Raw genomic sequence first — 25,786 nt, forward strand, 5'->3', positions numbered from 1 at the left:
TTACAAAATAAAAGTATCACTGAAACATATTTATCAACAGGAAGTGCGACTCCAAAATAAAATGCTAAATTGATTTGCTGTCACATTTTAACCTCGTTATAGAAATAAACCGACAGACTGAGCTACGTTTAAAATATTTTATTTGTTTTAAAATATACATCGTTTACAAATTCAGAAAATAAAATCGTTAGTAGAGTTTTAACAGTCTCTCTTTTTTTTGTAGTTTTATTTCCCCAACAGGAAGTGAAACAATCAGACCAGGAAAAACCATCACAGCTGGAGTCAGAGGTCAACGAGCTGAGAGTGAGCTGGGGTCAGAGGTCAACGAGAGTGAGTGACAGCACCTGTGGAGGCGGGGTTACAATCAAAGTTCAGCTCCGAACGTCCAACAATCGTTCCTCTGGTTCCAGTTCTCACTTCATTTCATTTGTCCTCAGGTGACCTCAGGCGACCTCAGGTGAGTCCACGTCCTGAATAAAAACCCAGCCATCCGCGGCGGCCATGTGGAGTCCTCAGCTGTTTGTGTTTTGAGTTTCAGAAGAAGAACATTAAATACAGATGCTAACGCTGCGTTCAGGTCATGTAGGATGGATGGTCGAGACTTTTCAAAATAAATGTGAGTGAATCGTGTTGCACTGTGAAGAGTGATGCTGCATCGCCCTGAAGGGGATTATTCCACTACAATGACCCGCTAGCTGTACATTATCACGCTTATTACACGGCTACTTACTGAAGAAATCAATAATCTCACACAACATGGTCAGAAAGAGTCCGACATCAGAACTCCGCCCATAGCAACGGTCTGTTATACATAGCAACGGTCTGCTATAAAGAAATAACAGACTGTAGAAGGCCGTGATTGACCAATCAGAATCCAGTATTCAACAAAGCCGTGTAATGACCTTTAACAACTGACTTAAACTAACATGTAGCATACCTCGTGTTAGCTTAAGTCCATATTTAAACTGATGCTAACATGTGGCGTAGCACTAAATATTCCATATTTAGAATATTGCACACTACATTTAGTGCTCATTAACCCCCCCACACATACTTGAGCTAAACTCAGAAACGTCGGAGTTGTGATTAAATGTTGAACGTGGTTTTAAACGTGTGAACGTGAACGCAGCAGCTGACAAAAACACAAATGAACTGTTGGTTTAGAAAAGACACGTGAAGAAATACATCCTCCTGGTGCATGCTGGGACACAGAGACTGACTGTAAACTGACCTCAGATCTGTACGGTCACAATAATGTTACAGAGCTGAGTGCTTTTATTTCTACACTCACTTCCTGTCTTTTATTCTGAAACTAAACATAGTTTCAGAATCAGCGTTTTACATTTTAATACGCCTGGCTTTATTAATGTTTCTAATGCTTCATAGATCCGTTATAAACCGTTAATAAGCACTACGTTATCATTAATAAGCCAAAAAGACTGCTGTTATGTTATGTTAACGGAACAGAGTAAATTGATGAAGAGCAAGTGGCTTTGCGAAAAGCTCTGGAACATCTGGAGCTGGGAAATACTGAGAGGAAGAAGAGGAAGAAGAGGAGGGACATGAGGAGAAGAGTATGACAAGAGAAACAGAAGAGGAGGAAGATGCCAAGACATGGTGGAAGTGAAAAGATGGGATGAAGATGATGATGAGGAAGAGGATGAGGAGTTTTGGAGGGCGACCTTGGCTGAGACAACGTCTCCTATTATATTCATGAAGAAGAAGAGTCATTAAAGTTTCACGAGTCCAGATGTAAAGTCTATTTATACCCAGAATGCATCACTCTCTCTCTCACGCACGCTGTGAAGTATTAGCGACCCATTTCTGACGGTAATAAAACGTTAATAATTTAACAGCAGCCACTCGTTCTGCTAATAACTACAGCTGAAGAGGAGGAAGAGGGAATGGAGGGTGAGATGGAGGAGGAGATGGAGGAGGAGGAGGACGGTGTGTTTGTGTGTTCATGTGTTTGTGGGATTTGCAGCCGCCACGCAGATGAAAATGTTGTTTAAATAATTCAGCGGGCTGCAGTTAAAGGACCGAACCGCTGTTTTACATGTTTTATTCACTACAGTCACATCTAGGAGAAGCAGAGGAAGAGGAGGAGGAGGAGGAGGAGGATGAGTCACATCTAGTAAAACAGACTGAAGAAAAGAAGTGGACAAAACCTCCTGCTGTGAGCAGTGAAGCCTTAAAGCAGCCAGCAGGGGGCGACTCCTCTGGTTGCAGAAAGAAGTCTGATTGTATAAAAGTCTATTAGAAAATGAGCCACTTGATTTATTACCTCAGTAAACATTGTAAACATGAGTTTATGGTCTCAATCGCTAGTTTCAAGTCTTCTTCAATACAGCATGATGTTCATTTAGTAAATTATGGTCCTATTTAGAGTCAAATAGACCATAAAGCAGCGGATGCTTTAGGGCGGGGCTAACGTGTGATTGACAGGTCGCTACCACGGCGTTGTCCGGTCTGGGAGTTGTCCGTGTTTTAATTTTACAACTTTAACTCTTTCACAGTGTGTTTTCACTTCATCAGAGTTAATTATAACATTTTGGTCGACTAATAATGTGTTATTCAGTGTTCTGTTGTACTTGGTAACACCCTCTCGTGCCACTTCTGCTTATAAAAAAACAAGATGGAGACGGCCAAAACCCAAGATGGCAATGATGAAATATTCTCTTATTTTGATGCATTTAATATTTGTTTCCTGCTAAGCTGTAAACGTGTCAATAAAGTTTTATTGTCGTCTGTGTCCCATCATGCACTCAAACAGCACGTATATCCCATAATGCACCAGAAGTGATGGTCATGAAGCTTCAGTCTGTGATTGGTGCTTGTGATAAACCGGATCAATACTCAATACTACTTTGATAGATTATTAATTTGATTTAAAATATAATTCTTATGCTTTAAAGACTAATTAATCAATTAAGTAATGATGAAACCAGTTGAGATCAATACTGATCACAGACTGACGCTTTAATACAAACGCTTGACATTCCAACAGGGCTGATCAATATACAATCAATACTTCTACTTCCTGTGAAAAAACATGAAACACTGCTGAGAAAACAAAGAAAAACAGTTCAGTGTTCAGGTTTGAAATCTAATGACTCCGACAGTCAATCAATCAATCGGTCAGTGAATCAATCAATCAGTGGATCAATCAGTGATCATTGGTCGTCGGTGAGCGTCACAATCAGAGCTGAGAGGAAGGCAACGAGCCAACATTCAACCAGCGACAACGACCGCAGACAACAACTAAGTGAGGTTAAAGTACGGAAGCTCAGGAAGGCCAGAAACTCTAGAGATGATTATTATATATTATTAATGTATATTATTAACTCTGACCCCGTTTACACCTGAAGTGTCTCAGTTGACTTGATCATAAATCATAAATCAATCAAACTTGGTCTTAAATCATCTAATCTGGCAGCTTTCCTGTAAAACTCTGTAAAACATACACACATCAATATTTCCTGATTACAGTTTGATTTTTGACATTCAGCACGTTAACAGAGTGTAAACGGGGTCGTGTTAAATTCATCATGATTCACTTCTTCATCTTCATGTTCCTCGTTCGCTGACATCTAATAACTGATCAGATTTAAAAAATATTGATTTGTACCCGATTGAAATCATCATGTTCAGGTGTTTGTGGCACTAACAGGCTTCCGTAGCAGCGTGACTACACGTCAACAGAAAAACAAAACAACAAAACAACCAACAGAGAAATGATAAAACTATCTGTTAATAATAATAATAATACTAATAATAATAACAACAACAATAATGGATTCATACTCCAGATGAAGAAAACAAAACCAGTCAGGTGACTAAATTATGACATCACAGGAAATCAACTAGTAGAGACGAGAAAATAAAAGTCTGACCTTCAGCAGGCCCGGCGTCGTACTCACAACCTTCCAGAGAGAGAGAGAGAGAGAGTGAGGGAGTGATAGGCACTGAGAGGGTGAGAGTGTGTTCATCCAGGTGTGTTCATCCAGGTGTGTCTCATCGGTTCTCTTCAAAATAAAAGCTTCCCGTCGGGAATCAAGGCAAAGACGTCCGAAAAGTTTTGACTTTGTTTTAGTTTCTATTCTTTTCTTCTTCTTCTTCTTCTTCTTCTCTGACAAACAACCCGATACACACACACACACATACATACATACATACACACACTAGGCTTTAATATTGATTATAATACTGATTATTGATCTTTTAATCTCCAATAATCAATGTGATGTAGTTTATGTTGGACGCCACCAACCAGACTCTGGATTTTCTGAGGATTTAGTGAAATTTTCCATATTTATTAATATCTAACTCTGGTGAAGAACATTAATCTCTTTAGTGTTATTTGTTTTTTTCGCGTCTCAGATGATGGCGGCAGTCCACGTCGTGTTCTCTGTGATTTTTAGATTAATTTAGATTATTAATAAACAATACAAATGTGACAAATGGAAGAAAATTTGTTTTCTGATTCTCATTAATCTTTAAAAAATACTGTTAGAATTTAATCTGATTACAGAAAAATAAAGTTTTTATTTACTAATAATTACAGTTGATGTTATAATATCACACACACACACACACACACACACATACACGTGCACGCCGCGGCAGCATACGGTAGAGCATGGCTATATCCTGGATGGGCGTGACCTCTGACTTGGTTGCCGTGGGAACAGACAGCGGCAGCGGCGGGTGTCAGTCCAGCAGCGTGCCTTGCTCCTGGGCTCGGGTCAGGCTGTCTTTGCGGTGTAGGTGGTGCACGCCCATCCTCTTCGGGCTCCTCTGCGGACGCTGTTGGGGAGCAGCGGCGGCAGCGAGGGCGGGGTCGAAGTCCATGAGGCGTGGCGAGATGACGGGGAGGTCGTGGGGGAGGACGTCTCTCTCCTCGGCAGAGCTCTCCTCGTCCTCATCTTCCTCCTCCAGCTCCTTCCTGCGGGCCTCGGCAGGGCTGGTCGCCACGGTGACCGCCGTGTCCCCGCTGCCGCCGTCGTCCTCCAGGTTCATCAGCAGCCTCTCGCCATCGTCCGTGGAGCCGTCGCCGCCGTAGCGCCCCCTCCTGCCGGACCGAGGCTCAGTGTCGGTGTCGGTGTCGAGGCTGGACCCGCGGCTCGGCGTCCAGCTCCGCGCCGACGAGCCCTCCTCGCCGTCCGAGTACGCCGCTCTGTGGCGGTCGGAGGAGGACGAAGCCCCGCCACCCGGCGTGGGCCTCCTCCTCTGCAGCTCCTGAGCCGTCTGACTGCTGAATGACGTGCGGTGAGCAAGCGAGCCGTCCGTCGGCGCCATTTTCTCCACAAACATGCGCTGCCAGTTGGCCAGCAGGTCCTCCTCGGAGCTGCCGGAGCTCGCCAGGACGCTGAGGGCCTGGGGGGGGCGGGGCATTAAGTATATTCAGACGTTAAGAACAACAAACAAGCCCCTCCCCCTGACCTCTAACCTCTGAGGAAACCAACCAGATGAATGAATGTGTGGGTGCGTGCGTGCATTACCTGTGGCGGGCTGCTGAACGGGCTTGACTGGCTGGACAGTGGCTCGCTGGTGGCGTCCCGCTGTGACGGTGGCGTGCGATGGGGGACCCCCCCGCCGGAAGAGGAGGAGGGGGCGGGGCTGCCGGGGGCCAGGCGCTCATCGTCATTCTGGACGAGGCTCAGAGAGATGGCCTGCCGTGTGGCGTAGGTGCAGTTCGGCAGCGGCGAGTTTTTGGGGATCTTCACTTTGTCGTCTGACGAGAACTCGATGACCTTGCGGCCGGGGTAGAGCGGGTGGGGGGGCGGCGGCGCCGGGTACGGGTTCAGCTTTTCGAAGGACTGAGCCCCCACCACCTCCTCGCCGCCCGAATGCCCGTCCATACTGCTCTGACTGCGACAGGAACCGTTCTGCTGCGCCGCCTCCTGACCGCCGTTCTCCCGGCCGCGGGCCTCGGCGCTAGAGGGGCCCGTCATGTCCACGTGCACGAAGACGTCCTCGGCGACAGGTCGGCTGCAGCTGCTGGACTGGGCCGAATTCAAGACCAGCGGCTCGGGTTTCTCCAGGACGCGGGCGATGACGGAGGTCGGCACGACGTCCGCGGGCGTCAGACTGAGCGTGTCCGGGTCCTGAGGGCCGGAGGCGGGGCCTCGCTCCGGCAGGCTGTTCTTCATGTGTTTGTTCAGCATGTCCTGCAGCTCAGAGGGCAGCTGACACACACAGAGAGACACACAGAGAGACACACAGACAGTCACACAAAGAGACACACAGACTGGATCAGCTGAATCTCTATAAACTCTAATTGAACCACAACACACACTCTCTGTTTGTTACTCACATCAGCGAACTTGTGGTTCCTGAAATGCGACTTGTTGCATTTGAGCAGCTGGACGGCGAGATTACAGTCCTGTCTGTAACGCTCCTGAAGACAGAAACAGATACACAGAAGAAGAAGATGATGTCAGCCAATCAGAGCGCAGCACGGAGACCCTCTGATAACAGAGAAATCAATCAGTGGCTGTATTCGAAACCTCATACTATACTAGTAGTACGTACTGATTTGGCCAAAATGTAGTATGTAGTATGCAGTATGCGAACAAAACCAAAATCTACAGTATGCCAAAAATACCCGAATGTCGTACTGATTTGACAAAAATCTCCAGTATGAATCAGACCAGTCTACCTCAACTACTGTATCCCACAATGCAAAGCACTGGACCGCTACAGGCTACGGTTACAACAACAGCAGCAACCAAAAACGGCCCGTTTTTTTACATTTTTCGTAGCTATTTCATCACTAAATTCACTTCTGAAAGTTTTTGAGGCGAGAAATCAACTGTGTAGATTTTGTATATTGGCAGTTTTAAGAAGTTAGATGGCGAATCGAACATTTGTTCCACCGTTGTCGGAGTTTAGAAGCTCCACAAACTGCCATGACAGCTAGCTAGCGCCTGCCGGAGTCGCTGCCAGCCAGCCGGGTAGTCACGCTCAGAGACCGCTATGAGCTGGCTGGAGCTCTCTAGAGACCGGTCTCGTAGACAAGAGGCTTTTATTTCCTTGTTGACGGGTAGTTTGTTTAAATATCACAACACAAATGTCCATTATAAATTAACAGGAACCTGTGTTAATCTGCCTTTTTGGAGTTGAAAAGCTCCACAATCGCCCGCAGGCGTAGCTCGCTCAAGAGCCGGCTACAGAGCAGCAGAGTGACGAGGGGAAAGAGCAGCCTCTGACGGGGCAGAGAGGTTCCTGCTGAGACAACATGACCCTTTTTAACATCACTCTAATATCTGGAGGGAGAGCAGTCCACTGTTTTGTTGCTGTAACTGAAAAAGCAGTTTGAGCAAATGTTGTGGATGAATATTTTAAGTTTCCCGTCTCCCCTCGTTGATGATCCTGTTCATCTCACTTCACTATGAGCTGTTAGAATAAATAGATTAAACCTGCAGTATCTTATAAACTAAACAAACAACATAAACCACAAAATCAAAGTTGTATTTTTCCGTAATATTGTAATAGTGGTACGAGTTTGTTTTTTTGTCCAGTGCTTTAACAGCTGGTTTAAAGGCCAAAGCCTCATCTAACATACTGCTAAATACATCGCTTTAACCGTCACATACTGCATTCCTCTGTAATATGCAGTATGTACTGTATACTGTATACTGCGTACTGCGTTCAGGAGTATGTAGTAGGCGGTTTCGAATACAGCCAGTGTGATCATCAATCAATATGTTCCTCCGATGAGCCCCATTAGGTCTGAGCATGCTCAGTGTGAAGCATCACAGTCAGTACACAGTGTCTGTTGGACTTGTACTAGTGAATATGTAGCAGTACTTGTACTAGTGAATGTTTAGCAGTACTTATATCAAGTATCTGTACCTGTGAATGCATATAAGTACTTGTATTTGTAGTAGTAGTAGTACTGGCAGTAGTAGTACTCACGTTGAGCTCCTCCAGCCGGTCAATGGCGTTCTTGGCGTCCAGCAGCTTGTTGGTGAGCTCGACGATCTCCTGGTCCATCGTCTTTTTGTCCCTCTCCACTTTCCGTAGCTGTGGGACCAGATCATGTGACATCATCAATTGTTAATCAAAGCTTAGGCAGCCAATCAGGAGCCAGAGGTGACAGGAGGCAGGCCTACATTCAGATAAACTAAAGGGGCCACAATCAGAAGATCTTTCATGTTTTATTAACAATTAATAATAAATAATAATTAATTATTATTGATATATTTGATTATTATTATTTTGATTATTAATAATAATAATAAATAAATAATATAATTTTAAAAATAATTAATTAATAAATCAGCTACACGTCATCACTTTAACTCTCATCTACAAGACAGAACTAAGATCAATGACTGATGAGACAAACAGAGTCCAGTGACTACTGCCAATCAATCGATATCTGAAGGTTATAATAATATAGAATAAATGAACACAGTCTAAATTAAAACTTTTTGAACCAAAACTATGAATCAAAGTTAAAACTATTTAAATTATGAAAGAAGTACAAATAATTTAAGTCAGAAAAACTTTTTACTTGTCTCATAACTTTAAACTTGATTTTAAATAAATATAAATAAAGTTCAAATATGTTATTATATAAATATGTTAACTATAAGTATTTATATATCTATCCTCGCAAACATTTCACTGATAGAATAATATGATAATAATAATATAGATGGAAGAATATGAGGTGTTTTTGGTGAGTTGTGTTTCTCCTCCAGCAGAGCTTCATTCATAAAATCAACGTTTCTACAGATGAAACTAAAAGACTCCTCAACATGAGGTCAGGACAGGAAACAGACACCACAGAAGAAGAGAACTGAGGAGGAGGAAGAACATGAATGAAACGCAACTGCATGAACCCATGTCTGACTGACGGCCGCCTGATGAGGATGAAGATGATCATGAAGATGATCATGAAGATGAAGATGAAGATGAAGATGAGTCAATCCATCACAGAGCAGCGAGGAGAAAAAAGAGAGAGAAGATGAAGACATCAAACAGAAGAGGACAAAGACAAACAGGAAGTATTAAATCTGCTACGTTTAAAGAGTAGAGCTCAGATATATTAGCATTCAGTCTGATTTTACAGATATGACTCTTATTTTGTAATTTCTACCTCGCTTTCTATCTAGCGAGTCGCCATGTTGCAGTGACGTCATTACATCATACGTAACGAGGTTGGTTCTCCTCCAGCGGTGGACGTCAGACGGTCAACACTCTGCGTTAAATAAGGACGATGTAGTTCCTGAAGGAAATTATTGTCCTTACGCTGGTTCCTAATGATATACAGTATATATATATATATACACTCACAGTTATATATACTCACCGTATATATCTTATAAATATATAAGATATATATATATATCGTCAGTGAGTCAGCTGAGGAGGGAGACAGACCGTAACCATGGTAACAAGGTAAACTGACTCTCAATGACCTCTGACCTATTGCTCTGGTCGCCCATGGCAACCATCCTGCTGTCTGTCAACTGCACTTTTCCACAGTTAATCAATACAGCGCCTCATTTAGTGGTCGATCAGTCACTGATCAATGACACACGCACACGCACAACTCAGACTTTCAGTGTTTCAGGCGGAAGTCAAAGGTCATGTGATGTGAGGGACGTCAAAGGTTACCAGAGCGTGGAGCTTCTCCTCCAGGTCCTGATTGGCTCTCTGAGACGCCGTGTAGCTGTTCTGGAGTCTGTAGAGAGACAGAGAGGAAGAGGAGGAGGAGGAAGAGGAAGAGGAAGGTGTTACGGAGCATGCTAACAAGACCGACTCTTCTTCATTTACTGTCATTATGGCTGTATATTCACAACCACCTACTACATACTACATACTACTACTGACTACTACATACTACTACTGACTACTACATACTACTACTGACTACTACATACTACTACTGACTACTACTGACTACTACATACTACTACTGACTACTACATACTACTACTGACTACTACATACTACTACTGACTACTACATACTACTACTACATACTACTACACGCTACTACATACTACTACTGACTACTACATACTACTACATACTACTACTGACTACTACATACTACTACTGACTACTACATACTACTACTACATACTACTACACGCTACTACATACTACTACTGACTACTACATACTACTACTGACTACTACATACTACTACTGACTACTACATACTACTACTACATACTACTACACGCTACTACATACTACTACTGACTACTACATACTACTACTGACTACTACATACTACTACTGACTACTACATACTACTACTACATACTACTACACGCTACTACATACTACTACTGACTACTACATACTACTACTGACTACTACATACTACTGACCAACGCAGTACACAGTACATAATACATAGTACTGACGAACACATTATGCAGTACAGAGATCAGAGTCTGAACCAAATCAGTCTTATCCAGATCATCAGAGTCTGATCCGGATCATCAGAGTCTGATCTAGATCATCAGAGTCTGATCCGGATCACCAGAGTCTGATCCGGATCATCAGAGTCCTCACCTGCGGAACTTGTCCCTCATCTTGTCCAGGTCGTCTCTGGTCCGGCTGAGCTCCGCCTCCATGTAGTGACGGCTGCCGTCAAACTCCGCCTCCATGGCCTCCATCTTGTGGTTGGAGAGAGAGAGGCGGCGCTGCAGGTCCTCATTCTGCTGCTGGAGGATTCTGGGTAACGAGAGGTCAGAGGTCAGAGGTCAGAGAGGGTCTCTTAGTTTCATATCAACAATCTTTAATGTCTCCAACACTGTCTTTACATTGCTTCAACATTTATCCACCATAACATTTATAAACTACTGTACTTACTATTCTGAGATACTTGTACTTTACTTGAGTATTTCTGTGTTCTGCTACTTTCTACTTCTACTCCACTACATCTCAGAGTAAATATTGTACTTTCTATTCCACTACATTTATCTGAACGAACATGTGGATGACAGAAGAGATGGATCAGTACTGATTAAATTATTATTAATAACTAATAATGGTACTGATATTCATCCAGTTTTGTGTTCATGCTGCGTCTGCAAATCTATCAGTGTGATCAGATGAGTGAGAGCGTAAAACAGAGTCTCACCTGATCCGCTCAGAGTCCGATAACGCCTCCTGAAACACAACAAACAGGGTCAGTACAGTCTGGGTGGTGACAGGGTGGTTAACACAGTGAGACAGGGTGGTTAACACAGTGAGACAGGGTGGTTAACACAGTGAGACAGGGTGGTTAACACAGTGAGACAGGGTGGTTAACACAGTGAGACAGGGTGGTTGACATAGTGAGACAGGGTGGTTAACATAGTGAGACAGGGTGGTTAACACAGTGAGACAGGGTGGTTAACACAGTGAGACAGGGTGGTTGACATAGTGAGACAGGGTGGTTAACATAGTGAGACAGGGCCATCTAGCTACTGCAGCTCAATCTGTAGTTTTAGACTACTTCAGGAGGAGTAGACGGCTGACTAACGTTAGTTAACTACCTAGCTTGTCCGGAGTCTGACAAGCTGGCTAGCTAACGCCTGCCCTCCTCCTCGGTGAAGCGTTTCAGAGATGGAGAGAAAGGTTGCTAATAGTTTAGTCTTCTGCTAACAGCAGCTCACGGCTGCGGTTAGCAGAAGACTAAATATTAGCAACATTCACTCTCCATCTCTGAAACATTTCTCCGATATTGTAGCTCGCTAGAGCCTCGAATCACAGTTTGTCATCTCAAATGTTTGTGATATCTGGATTCTGGCACCCAACAACACAGCAAGATGACCTTTTAGATGTTAGCCTCCAGTCTTTCCTTTGTTTAGCCTCCAGCTAACACCGTGAATATTGATTGATTGATTGATTTTAACCCCACTGAGGGAAGTTCCAACAACCTGACTGGAATCAGTAAACATCAATGAGACGACGTCACAGAGACGGCCACATGTTTCCTGTTCCTTCATTGATCTATGTCGACATATGGAAACATGTCCTCTCCCAGCATGCAGTGGGGTTTTTACACGACGGATGCTGTCAGCTGTTCGATCCCCTGCAGAGCCGTAAAATCAATGCCTCGGCTGCTAAAAGGCCAATCAGATGGCTGCGATCTGCCGCTCCGATGATATGTTATAGACACTTTATCAGTTTCCTAAAGCATCATTATTGCTGATCAATATCAGAGCATGTAGAGAGTAAACGCCTGTGGCTGGTCGCATTATGATAAACTCAGGTTTCATCTCCTCACCTTTGTACTGTTGCATTCTGGGTATTTCAGGGTTTAACGCTGTGGTCTGAAAACGCCTTTAAACTTGATTTATTACTTTAAACGCACCTCCTATGTTTGTCCTCAAACAACAACACTTAAATTGACAGACTTTTGAATGGAGTTTGGCGAGTCAGTCCTGACCCCGGGACTAGAGACTAGAGAGGAGGAGGAAGACGAGGAGAGAGGAGGAAGACGAGGAGCAGGAGGAGAGGGAGGGCACCCCCTCCTCCTCCTGTTCCTCTCCTCTTCCTCCTCTCCTCCTCCTGCTCCTCCTCCTTCGACCTACCTTGATGTGTGTCAGTAGAGACTGATTAGAAACAGGAAGTCTGTGTTTGTGCGTCTCCTGAACCTCCATCTTTACTCCTCTAAACACTTCCTCTTTAGGCCCCGCCCTCTCTGTGATGTCACCCTGCTGGCGCGGGGTCTCCTGCATCGCCCGCTCCTCCTGCAGGGGCTGGTACCGGCTGCCGGGCCGCTGCACCCTCTCTGTGATGTCACCCCACTGGCGCGGGGTCTCCTGCATTGCCCGCTCCTCCTGCAGGGGCTGGTACCGGCTGCCGGGCCGCTGCACCGCCGCCACCCAGTCGTCCCAGCGCCGAGTTCGGTCCACAGACGTCACCTCCGCCGGCTGCTTCCTGTGGGCGGGGCGGCTGTGGCGCTGGGGGGCGGGGCTTCCTTGCTCGCTGGAAGGCCTTCTGCCGAGCAGCGTGAGGTTGGCGGGGCTCATGACCCGACTGGTGATCTCGTCCAGGAAGTTGGAAAAGCGGACCTTCTCCTCCAGAGCGTGCATCCTCCAGTTCCAGTCGGTCCTGCAGGGGGAGGGCGGGTCCGAGGACCGCCGCGAGTCCGAGGACCGCCGCGAGTCCGAGGACCGCCGCGAGTCCGGCGCCCGCTGATTCGAACGGTCCAGAGAGCGAGTGGGCGGGTGGAGGGTGGTGCCGCCCTGCCCCCTGCCCTCATCCAGCAGCTCCGCTGACTTAGACTTCCTGATGATGTCGTAGGCGTGCTCCAACCCCAGCGAGGCTGGCTGCTTCAGGATGCCCTTCGGAGGCGTGGCGGTCTGCGTCCGGTGAGTCTGGTGGTGGCGCGCTCCTCTGGGGACGCGGGCGGGGCAGGGTTTCCTGGCAGCGGCAGGACTTTGATGTGCTGGAAAACCCTCGCTGAAGAAGTGACTTGTTGCATGGCGAGGACTTGTGGTGACGCCCACCGCCATGGTTCTGGTTCGGTTGTGCCGGTGGCTGCTGAAGCGAGGTGGCGGAGGGATGCAGAGCTCCAAGCTGGACAGACTAGAGATATCCAGCTCGCTGTCAGAGAGTGGGGGCGGAGAGGTAGGGACGCCATACCGTGACCTGATGCTCTGCGAGGCGGCGGCAGCGGGGATGTGGGTGAGGTGCTGCAGGGAGGTTAGAGGTGTGTTTAGGGTGTGTTGGTTTACCTGATTGATGTCGGGCTGCGGCGCAGGTGGAGGCTGAGCAACGGGCAGGGCGTGGCGCGTCTCGCGGTGCTGTGGCGGAGCCTTACGGTACGGCTTCCTGGCCGGGGCCGCGCTCGTCATCCTGGGCCCTACTTCCTTCCTCGCTGTCGGTCTGTCAGTCCTGCCAGCAGAAGAAGAGTTAGAGAACGACACAGACACCCGCCAACTGCCCGCCAACTGCCCGCCAACCTCCGACCACAACGCCTCAACCACAACTGGACTCTGACAGCTGTTTCCCTCCCTCTCGCTCTCTCTCTGTGTGTGCAGATCAATGCTCGGTCGCCCCTCATCAACATCAAACACGCCTCCTCTCTGCTCACACCTGCATGTGTATGTCTCTTTGTATCTCTGTGAGGACCAGGCTGGAGGCTCTGACCTGCACTGTGCAGGTGGACAGTCCGACTAGTCTATCTCTGTGAAGACCAGGTGTAGCATCTTCACTCTGTAGGTCCAAAACTACAACATAAATGAACGGTGGACCTCACAAGTATCTCAATACATGTACTGTCTGTCTATGTGTGTGTCTATGTGTGTGTGTGTGTGTGTGTGTGTGTGTCTATGTGTGTGTCTATGTGTGTGTGTGTGTGTGTGTGTGTGTGCCTCAGGCGACTCATTGATCTCAGTTAGTTTCTAGAACAGGAAGTGCAGCTCCATTGATCTGAATGAGGCCAACGTTAGCATGTCAGCATTAGCCTGTTAATGTGACTGACACAGAGCAGAGCTAATGCAAGCTAACAAAAGCTAACATGCTGACAACAGCACACTACTACTGATATTACTAATACTGATATTACTAATACTGCTTCTGATAGTACGACTACTACTACTGATACTACGACTACAACTATGACTATTATTACTGATACTATGACTACAACCACTTCAACTACTACTACTGGTTTCTACTGTTCTGATGAGCTCAGTGTCCTACTGGTTTCTACTGGTTTGATGTCTTTAGTGTTCTTCTGGTTTCTACTGTGTTCTACTGCCTCTACCGAACGGTCTGTTTCTGCTCCATTTAGAGTTTGTCCACATCACATGATCACGTCCTGCCCTGAGGGGCCCGATGACGAGCCATCGATCACTGTGTGACTTCCTGCGTCACACACACACACACACACACACACAGTCCTCAGAGTGAAAACATTGATCATCTGATGACGTTTCAACGCATCATTTCTGTCTCTAAAGACTACAGTACCCATGAGCCTCAGCTGCTGTTGCCATGGAGACAAAGCCATTAAAGCATTAGTACCTGAAAGGTGAGCTGCTCCACAGCTGACTTCATCCACAGAAACACCTGAAACAACAAACACACGAGATCAGCTGTTCATGTTCTCACCATTCAAACAGAAAAACGTTATCTGCAGTCTGTTATAAAGACGTCTGTTAACATAAGCAAGTTAACATCAGCTTTTTAACTCAGATATTAACACTAGCATGTTAACATCAACATTTTAACATTAGCAATATAACATTAACATGTTAACATTAGCAATGTGATTATAGGTCCAGGCTACATGATGAGCATCAATAAGACACAGACAAAAGGAAAACGACAAACTAGTGAGTGTGACACACTTTACGGCGCCACTGACGTGTGCCGTCACCATAACAACTAACGACAACCGCCATTTTCTTTTAAACTAGTCACATGACCACGGCAAATAGTTCGATGTCCGTTCTACTCTCATTCTATTTCTATGAGCTGGACCCTTTCTGTTTCACCTGAGCTCGTCATCAGTCTCAGGTACTTTTGTGTGTGTTACGCTTACGCATTATATGGATTTAATTAGACATTTCAGAAACAGAAATAAAGAGCACAGTGACACTTTATACACTTCATACAGGAGACAAGACAGCACGGAGGGATATGATAAGAAATAAATAAACAGTTTACAGTTTAGATGAGGTGTTCTTCTGTATAAATTAGCCGAAATTAAAACTGTATGGATTAGAAGTCATGATGAGAAGCTGAGAGCAGCTGCTGTACATCTCTTTGACGGAGCGGTTTCAAACAGACACTCAGTATTAAGACACAAAATGACACACTATAATAGAGCATGCGTCAGTTGACAGATAATAATGTGAGTCAGACCACTTCATTAATGAAATCCACATCAGAATCACCTTCATCACAAAGGTCAACACATCATTATAACTCCAACACACAGGAGAGAAACAACATGGAGGACGAATAATTAACTGTTGAAAGGATAGAAAAGAGCCAAGGCCACTGTGAGAATACTTCCTCACCTTGTACGTCAGCACAGGAAACTCTTCATCGTCTCTGCAGCGTCCGTCCTCACTCACTCGGTCGTCTTCCTCCTCCTCTGAGCATGTGAGCCTCGTCCTCGGGACAACCTGAAACACAAGACGGCCGGGGTGGAAAAACACCATCAATACCTGCCGTCAGTCTGCAGCACACCTGACAGGTATCACAGCACGGAGACGGGTTCATGCTCACTTTATGGGAATGTCTGTAATTATTAAAAACTAATACTATCACATTTTCTTTTAAGCATTTTTCCCATTATCAACTCTTCAAGTTCACGTTACATCTTTACCAAACGTTTGCTTCTTTAACAGCTTATTGATTTTCATATCAAACATGATATCGTGTTTAAAACATAAAATGTACGATACGTATTAAATTATATTGTAAACAATTTAACTGATGGCATGTCTTGGTTAACAATAACGCTATTAGATTATTTAGTTTTTTGTAAATACTGTATTATCACCATTATTTTAATGAATTCAGATAATAACTAATATTATTATACTATTATTTATTGTTACCATTATTTATTTATGTACTACTATTTGCCTGTTATTCTGATTGCTCTTATTAGTAAGTACATCATAGTAATTGCTGTAGCAGTGTTAGCGGTAGCCTATAGATTGAAATCATGATCGCTAAAACGGAGGAAATAATTTTATTGTACATTATATTATATCATATTAATTCAATTCAATTCAAATCACTTCATTTGTCCCAGAGGGGCAATTGTAGAGGCTCGTAGAGTAGTACAATTAACAACACAATACAGGAAAGTTTTACATTATATTATGTTATATTATATTATATTATGTTATATTATATCATTTTATATTACATTATATTTATATTACATTATATTATATCAAATTATATAATATAATATTACATTAAATCATATATCATATTACATTATATTGTATTTTAATATGTTATATTATATCATATTATATTACATTATATTCGATTATATCATATTATATTACATTATATTTATATTACATTGTACTACATTCTATCATATCATATTATATTATATTACATTATACAGGGACCTCTCTACATGTATTAACTTTAAAAAAGGAAAATAAGCCAAAGCCATACTTGACAAACGTGAGTTAATTAATGAATTATTTCACACACATACAGTTTATACATCAATCCCTGCCCTGCTCTTTAAATATCACCGGTCATTGATTAGTCATAAACTGACTCCAGTTCAGATTTCATCAGTTTGTCTTTCCACACAACAGAGAGAGCGACTGACATCAGCCAATCAGAGAACAGCAGCTCATCCTACCCATAATCCTCTCTGAGCGGAGATAAACCCCTGGGCCATGTAATCCCATCCACGCACACAATAAAGGAATATTAGACCAGCAACAGCTCAAACAGTCGATCGATCAATCAATCAATCCATCAATGGATCACCAACTGGACTGAATTAATGTCCACCAGTGGTCCTCCTGTGGTCCTCCAGTGGTCCACCAGTGGTCCACCAGTGGTCTTTCAGTGGTCCACCTGTAGTCTACCTGTGGTCCACCAGTGGTCCTTCAGTGGTCCACCTGTAGTCTACCTGTGGTCCACCAGTGGTCCATCTCTGAGACACGTATCAGAGATCAGAACTTCCTCCATGATGGAGTACCTTGATGACCCGGAGAGGAAGTATAATAACGCCCTCGTTTGGGATTTCCGAACTTACCGGCGGACATATATCTGTGTTAAGATCACAAGGGTCTATCGGTCCAGATGCATTCTGGGCCGCTGGTCGAACAGAACGAGACGTTTGAGCAGAATCAAACACGTTACCCAGAACACTCTTCTCTGTTCTCAGAGACGTTTACGTGGATCTTTGCAGAAGCTGAATTCAGTTTAAAGTATTTATAGATGAGCTGTGTTCACAGTGAGACAACATGAAACAGAGACAGAGAGGACGAGTCAAGGACACACGGAGACGTCTCTTCTGTCCAACGCATGAATAAAACATGAACATTTGGTGTTTTCTGAAATAAAGAGCTGACCCAGATCTTCACCTTCAGTCAAACACTGAAGAAACGCTCAACGACCTTCATTGCTGTTTACTTCATTTTGACAACTGTACTCCTTTCCTCACCATTTCCATGCTTCCTTCACTGCCTCCTTAGTTCCTTTCCTTCTTCCCCCCTCTCTCCTTCATTTCCTTCACGTCCTCCTTTTTCCCTTCTTTAACATCAGCCACTTCTCCATCGCTACCTCATCTTTCCTTCACTTCCACCTCGTTGCCTTTATGTGCTCCATTTTCCTGTTTCCTTCTCTTCCTCCTACATCATTTTCTTTCCTCCACACTACCTCCTTCTTTCCTTCATTACCTCCTTGTGGTCCCTCAAGCTCATTTCCTTTTTTGTCCACTGCCTCCTCTTTTTGCTTCCTTTTTCCTTCACTTTCTTTTTATTTCCTCACATTACTCACTACGTCCTTTCTGTCTGAGCTTCAGTCTTTTCTATTCGCCGCTTCCTTCATGTAATGAATTGTTTTCTTCACTTCCTCTTCCCAGCTTTAATCACCCTTTACTTGACAGGTGTAGCTGGTCTGAAGGACCTTCAAGGTCCAGGATCTGGATCAGTGGATCCAGCTGGACTCTGCTGACTCAGCTCTGCAGACAGAGGAACATTTCTGCTCCACTGAAGCAAACACAAAGAGACGCCTTCAATTTAATAAAATATAAATGTGTACCATCTCTCACACAAAAACCTCCCAACACATCAGAGTCTGAGAATAAAACCATGTGAACATAAACTGCTCTTCATCCTCTCACCTTCAGCTTCATGTTGTTATTCTGTTGTTGTTTAAGACATACAAGGTTTCATTATGTTAATGATATGTTTACTGCTCTGCTCTCATCACTGTGGTACAGTTGTTTCTACACCGTCATGCTAATAAAGATCAGCTTGCAACCGTTGGGGCGACTACTGCCCTTCTTGAGGCGACTACTGCCCTTCTTGAGGTGACTACTGCCCTTCTGGAGATGACTACCACCCTTACGGGGGCGACTACTGCCCTTCTGGAGGTGACTATCGCCCTTTAGGGGGCGACTACCGCCCTTCCTGAGGCAACTACCACCTTTACGGGGGCGACTACCGCCCTTCCAGACGCAACCACCGCCCTTCCGGGGGCGACTACCGCCCTTCCAGACGCAACCACCGCCCTTCCGGGGGCGACTACCGCCCTTCCAGACGCAACCACCGCCCTTCCGGGAGCGACTACCGCCCTTCCAGAGGCGACCACCGCCCTTCCAGAGGCGACCACCGCCTTTCCAGAGGCAACCACCGCCCTTCTTGAGGTGACCACTGTCCTTAGGGTGGATACTTTATTGGTCGGGACAACTAGTGCCCTTTTAGGCGCGACTACTGTCCTTCTTAAGTGACTGCTTCCTGTGTTTTGAGTCAGTCTCTGCTGAGAATCAGGGTCTGGAGAGGAACTTGGACGCAGCTTCAGTCTGAAGTCACCTTCACAGTTTCTTGATAAGCTGAGCTCGTATGAATTACATGTGACCCACCTGAACATGAAACCAAACTGAAACACACCCCTGAGCAGGTGAACACAGCTCAGATTCCCGCTGCGACACACACAAACACACACACACACACACAAACACAAACACAAACACACTGACAGATGGTGTCTCTCAGTCAGCCGTGAACTCTTCATTAACCCTCCAAACACAGCGCTTAACACACGACATTCATCAGCTCCTTCTCATAAAACAAGAACAGCAGAGTCCAGACCAGCAGTGCCCAAACTGGCAGAGTCCAGACCGGCTGAGCCTAGACCAGCTGAGTCCAGACCAGCTGAGTCCAGGCCAGCAGAGTCCAGGCCAGCAGAGTCCAGACCAGCAGAGTCCAGACCAGCAGAGTCCAGACCAGCAGAGTCCAGACCAGCAGAGTCCAGACCAGCAGAGTCCAGACCAGCAGAGTCCAGACAAATCCACATCAAAGTTATGAAAAAGAAAGTTATTTTTAACCAGAGGTGTCATTCAGTTAGACGAAGCATCACCACCATCAGTCAGAATCAGATTCCCTCACAGTGGCTCCGACCTCACTTCCTGTCACTGTTTGCTGACATCACAAAGAAAACACAGACTCGGACTGTTTCCTAGCAACAGTACAGTACAGCTCTATAGGAGTCAGACTGAGGGCCGGGTGGTATAAATGAAATCAATATCATACACACACAATCAGAGACAAATCATTGATATTAATACTAATATATAATATACTGTATATATCATATTAATAACTAGTTCTGTGTTTCTCCTCTTCATTAAAACACATCAGTGATCCTCACTGTTGTTCCTTCATCACCATCGACCATCAATGAACTGACAGCTGAATCCAGAGTTATTTCCCTCAACGGTCATTAGACTCACGGGACTGCACCGCCCTGCACGCTCATATAGACATATCCGGTTCTGCCAGCTTCCTGCTAGCTGTATGCCGCTGTAATAATGGATATATTGGCAGTAAGTCATCGCTTTTATTATCTTCTAATACACTCATGGGCTGTATGCTGTTAAGCCTGTACTGTGGTAGATGTATTAACGTCTCTGTTCCCAAACAACCGGCTATCGGCCAGCAGCTAGTAGCGCTAGTAGCATGACATCAACAGAATTTAATGGAGTTGTAGGCTATTTACTAACACGCAGGGCAAAAGCACAGGAAACTACCTCTTATACATCCATGGTCTGTGGTCAATTGGACATCCATTTTGGATCCTTGACATGAAAAAGTGTGAGATTGCTCTAAAAATCAGTTTGCTGGATTTTTCTAACTTCCATTTATGTCCATCGCTCACTTTATGCTCCTCTGGGAAGCAGCCGGACAAAAAGTTTAATAAGTAAATAGTTATAATAGTATGCATATTGATACTTTATTGGTAACAACAGGAAATTTCAGTAGAGACATTAAGTATGTAAATAGAATAGAAATAATTAGTTTTACTTTTGTACGCCACTTTGTAGGCGGATGTTTTACTGGCGTCCGGTAGTCACTTTCAGTCCAAAATTGCGGAAGCGTATATCTGCTGCTGGGCGCTGATGTTGCAATGGAGCAAACTATTTACTTTCACTTCCTGGCGATATACGTTATTTGTGGACTCCAGAATCCAGCAGCCACTCAGTAGATCACTACTGTTTCTTTGGCTGGTGAGTGAAGCAAATCTAGCAGCCAGCATTTGGTTGGTGCTAACTACCAACCCTGTTCAGGTCTGCTGAACTTTGACCTCTTACAAGTAGACACACCTGAACTGTGAATCAGCAGAGTTCAGCTCAGAGTTCAAACCTGATAACAGAGAAACACCTGAGAACAGATACCTGGAGGACAGGTGAGCTCAATCAGTCATCGTCATAGTTTCATTAACAGTCAGCGATGTTCAGTTCACTGAGATGTCCCACACGTCTGATCAACTCGAGGGATTTATTGATGATTAACACGTCCACAGAGACTCTTTAATTTACTGATCGAGTCATCAATTAATCCGATCATTTGTTTCTGATCTGATCTGAGTTTCCATGGCAACAGCAGCATCAACAATGTTAATACAACCGCTAATGATACAATGGGACGGAGCAGACATTAACGCTTTATTATCAGCTCACTATGAAACAACAACGACAACAATAACAACAACAACGACAACAACGACTAAAATGACTACAACAACAACGAAGGCAACGACTTCAACAACAACAACAACGTCTACAACGACGACAACGACCGCAACAACAACAACTACTACAACAACAACAACTGTTGTAGCCCCTGAACACCTGAACCTGGTACACAGATCCTTCATGTGTCTATTAACCTGACAAACTACTTCAAAATCCCTGAATTAACACATTCACAACTTCCCTCTAAACTTCCACATTAATGATGATTTAAGGTGTTCTTTAAGGTGAATATTTTACCTGCTAATTAATTTAAAGAGGTTTAATGGACGCAGATTTAAGACAAATATAATGGATGGAACAGTTTCCTTTAAAGGTCTCATATTGTAAAAAAGTTAGATTTTCATGTCTTTTATATAGCAGGTTTAAGTGCTATATAAATACTGTTAAACTATCAAAACGCTCAATATACAGAGAAACACACACAGCCCGTATTCAGAAATTGTGCGTTCGAAACAAGCCATTAGGATTTCTGTCCATTTGTGATGTCACAAACATACAATATATAGATCTTTACAGTTTTAAACGTAAACATTCTAAATGTGTCCCAGTTTATTTCCAGTTGCAGTGTATGTAAATAACATCAGCTGACAGGAAGTAAACATGGACCCAAGCTGTTGCCTAGCAACGCAATTCCGTTGAAATGCACTAAAACGGAGCGTTTCAGACAGAGGGTGAATACAGGTATATTCAGACAGACAGAATGAGGAAAATAAAGTTTTATTTGAACATTACAGCATGAAAACATGTTCTAGTAGAAACACAACATACAAGCATGAACCTGAAAATGAGCCGATATGGGATCTTTAAAAACCATAAAAACAACATGGAGTTTGGTTCTGCTGTAACTCTGCAGGTAATAAAACTACACCTGACAGGACGTGAATCTGAAGGCTTTGGGGGCCCTGGTGGTCTGGGGGTCTGGTGGTCTGAGGGTCTGGGGGTCTGGGGGTCTGGTGGTCTGAGGGTCTGAGGGTCTGGGGGTCTGGTGGTCTGGTGGTTCTGCAGGTCTGGTGGTCTGCGGGAATGAGGCGCTCGGGGACTGAGGGTCTGTGGGTCTGGGGGCCTGAGGGTCTGCAGGTATGCAGGTCTGGTGGTCTGAGGGTCTGAGGCTCTCGGGGTCTGAAGGTGTGAGGGTCTGCAGGTCTGAGGGTCTGGGGGTCTGCAGGTCTGAGGGTCTGCAGGTCTGGTGGTCTGAGGGTCTGCGGGAATGAGGCTCTCGGGGATTGAGGGTATGGGGGTCTGAAGGTCTGCAGGTCTGGTGGTCTGAGGGTCTGAGGGTCTGAGGGTCTGAGGGTCTGGGGGTCTGAGGGTCTGCAGGTCTGCACGTCTAGTGGTCTGAGGATCTGGTGGTCTGGTGGTCTGAGGGTCTGGGCGTCTGAGGGTCTGCAGGTCTGGTGGTCTGAGGGTCTGCAGGTCTGCAGGTCTGCACGTCTAGTGGTCTGAGGATCTGGTGGTCTGGTGGTCTGAGGGTCTGGTGGTCTGGGGGGTCAGTAGTAGTCCTGCCCTCTGATTGGCTGTTTGAAGAGCAGGTTGTCTGTAAAAACACAGCACTCACGTAGGCGCGTGCACGCACGGACACGCTGATCCTCTGATCCTCCAACTAGAACCTGCAGCCCTCAGCGCTGTCTGACAGGCTAACGGGGGACAAACACGACCAACACACAGCGGGACTGGGTCCAACTGGGTCCACCTGACACCGGGCCGAACCGGGCCTGAACACCACCCTAACACCGGTCCGTTATAAACCTATAAGACCTGCTGCAGGTCTGACTGTGGCCCACTTCACCTCACCACCCAAACTGTCTCACACCGGACCGAACCGGACCGGACCTGCAGCTAACCGGGTCAGAGCTTACCTGTGAGGCCGGGCAGCGCGGCTCGGTCCCGGAGGGCGGAGAGGAAACTTTACCGGAGCTCCGGTGGGTCTGTAGGCCGGGGAGGAGCGCTGAGGACCAGGAGGAGCCGGTGGAGGATCAGCGGGAGGAGCAGCGACCAGCAGCCGCCTGAGAGGCTCCGTGTCCGGCAGAGCTTCTACTCAGAGTCCCTCTCCGATCAGAGAGAAAGTTCATCTGCTGCTCCGCTCAGCTGTCGCCATCTTTACCCGCGGGGCATGACGGGTAATCCTTAGGAATCCCGACCCCCCCCCCCGTCACACGTCCTGCGTGCTGACGTCACACACCTTAATCCCTGGAATAACAGGTAACATCCAGAATCAGAATCAGAATCGTGTTTATTGCCATGTGTAAGAGGTATACACTACAAATTTGCTTTGGTTTTGTTGGTGCAAATAAGCAGTATAATAACAAAAGAATAGATAAAAACGTTAGAATAAAATAAGAATAAAAAAATTGAAATTCTACCAATATACAATATAAACTATAAACCAAAATAAACATGATATAAACAGAATTTAGTAAATCTAAACCTTCATCTTTTTGTATTTGAACATGAAACCAAACAATACATTAAATTGATTCTCTCCTCTGAAAACAAAAAAGCAATTAGGACGGTAACTTTATGCACCTCCTTTAATATATTTATCTAAATGTAAATCCTTTTACAGTTTTACACGTCTTTGTAATTGCACCTGTATGACCAGTTTGTGAAATAAAGGCAATAAAAAAAAAAAAAAAAAGGTAACTAATGAAAACAATGAATGTATGCAATATTTTTAAAGTTTTTAAGTGAAATTATTGTCATACTCTCGCGTGTTCTCTTTTTTTTTATTTTATGTTGGTTTTGTTTCATTTCTGTTGTCCTTTTATGTTCGGCACAGCTCTTTGTTTATGTTTTCGCTATACTTCTTCTGTATGTAAATGTTTTTAATGGTTTCTGCTGTTACTATGTATACTGCCATTTTGAAATAAAACAAATAAAAAAAACTATAGAAATATTATATTTGGTTGCTACGATTACAGTGACAAAGACAGTAATGCATTTTTTCTTATTAATTTAATTTTAATTCTCGCGAAGTTCCACATTCACAAGTGTAAATTTACCCCAAAACAAGCCTAATTTCTTTGTATTTATGAAAGAAATGGATCAATATCTGTCAACAATTTCTTCCTCACAAAACAAAAAAGCAATGAAAACAATGAATGTATGCAATATCTTTAAAGTTATTAAGTGAAATTATTGTCACACTCTCGCGTGGTCTCTTTTTAATTTTATGTTGGTTTTGTTTCATTTCTGTTGTCCTTTTATGTTCGGCACAGCTCTTTGTTTATGTTTTCGCTTTGCTTCTTCTGTATGTAAATGATTTTAATGTTTTCTGTTGTTACTATGGATACTGCCATTTTGAAATAATAAAAAAAAAACTTAAAGGTCACCTATTATGCAAAATGCACTTTTCCATGTCTTTTAAACATCAATATCTGTCCCCAGTGTGTCTACAGGCCACCATAGTATCATAAAAGACCATCCTCTCTCTTTTTCTCCTCCTCCGTTTGTCCGGAAATGGGTGCAGAAAAAAAATTCGCTTTTTTCCTTGTATTCTGACGTCATTAGAGAGCAATGCAAGCCACGTGAGGGTTTCCTGGTCGAACCAGAGAGAACCTTCAGTAGCTGACCCCGACCCACAGCGCGTCACTGTCTCTCCTCCTCAACCTAACTTGAGCAAAGTAGCTCCTACAGTTAGTCTGCAAGAACCAGCAGAACAGGCTTCATGTACTCCCATCATCTAAATATAACATGTTCTTTCACAAAGGCTTTATGTAATTACACTGTTTAAACAGATGATATTTATATATTATATATATTTGATGTCATGCATGTAGCAGATTACAGGTAGTAAATAGTGACTTGTAAGCAACACAACACATTTCTGTTTCACAGTCAAACTTTATTTGAGTAGACAGATGACAATATTAATTATTCACAGCATTTGTAATCATCTCACCTGTTAGTTAGTTATGTTAACATGGTACAGGAGAAAGTCTTCAGCTCTGGTAAACTATGGTAAGCTAAGCTCCGGTGGTCTGTAGTCATGGTAACACAGAGACAGCTACTACTGTAAATAATATACCATTACTCTGATCTTCCATACATTTATCTTTTAGC

The 25,786-nt window shown here is 44.4% G+C and overlaps 1 protein-coding gene across 1 annotated transcript; it reads right to left on the reverse strand.

Annotated features, from left to right (window-relative positions):
• Nucleotides 1-123: 123 nt before the first annotated feature.
• On the reverse strand, nucleotides 124-23,865 carry tjap1 (tight junction associated protein 1 (peripheral)). The gene is made up of 11 exons (XM_074647183.1): nucleotides 23,584-23,865; nucleotides 15,996-16,103; nucleotides 14,995-15,039; nucleotides 13,701-13,860; nucleotides 11,114-11,142; nucleotides 10,543-10,704; nucleotides 9,631-9,697; nucleotides 7,921-8,028; nucleotides 6,317-6,400; nucleotides 5,502-6,188; nucleotides 124-5,376 (listed from the first exon to the last, which is right to left on the reverse strand). Exons 4-11 carry the CDS (start codon nucleotides 13,818-13,820, stop codon nucleotides 4,711-4,713), a joined length of 1,923 nt encoding a protein of 640 aa, XP_074503284.1. The 5' UTR covers nucleotides 13,821-13,860; nucleotides 14,995-15,039; nucleotides 15,996-16,103; nucleotides 23,584-23,865; the 3' UTR covers nucleotides 124-4,710.
• Between the last annotated feature and the right edge of the window lie 1,921 nt (nucleotides 23,866-25,786).

Source organism: Sebastes fasciatus, chromosome 9 (assembly GCF_043250625.1).
Source record: "Sebastes fasciatus isolate fSebFas1 chromosome 9, fSebFas1.pri, whole genome shotgun sequence".
Taxonomy (NCBI): Eukaryota; Metazoa; Chordata; class Actinopteri; order Perciformes; family Sebastidae; genus Sebastes; species Sebastes fasciatus.

Bases quoted from the DNA above. Each gene is read 5' to 3' on its own strand.
- tjap1 (XM_074647183.1), bottom strand. From the start codon at position 13,820: ATGACGAGCGCGGCCCCGGCCAGGAAGCCGTACCGTAAGGCTCCGCCA. The intron at 9,698-10,542 runs GTGAGGACTCTG...GTCTCTCTACAG, and splicing joins ATGAGGGACAAGTTCCGCAG to ACTCCAGAACAGCTACACGG. The intron at 6,401-7,920 runs GTGAGTACTACT...TTCTGTCTTCAG, and splicing joins ACCGGCTGGAGGAGCTCAAC to GAGCGTTACAGACAGGACTG.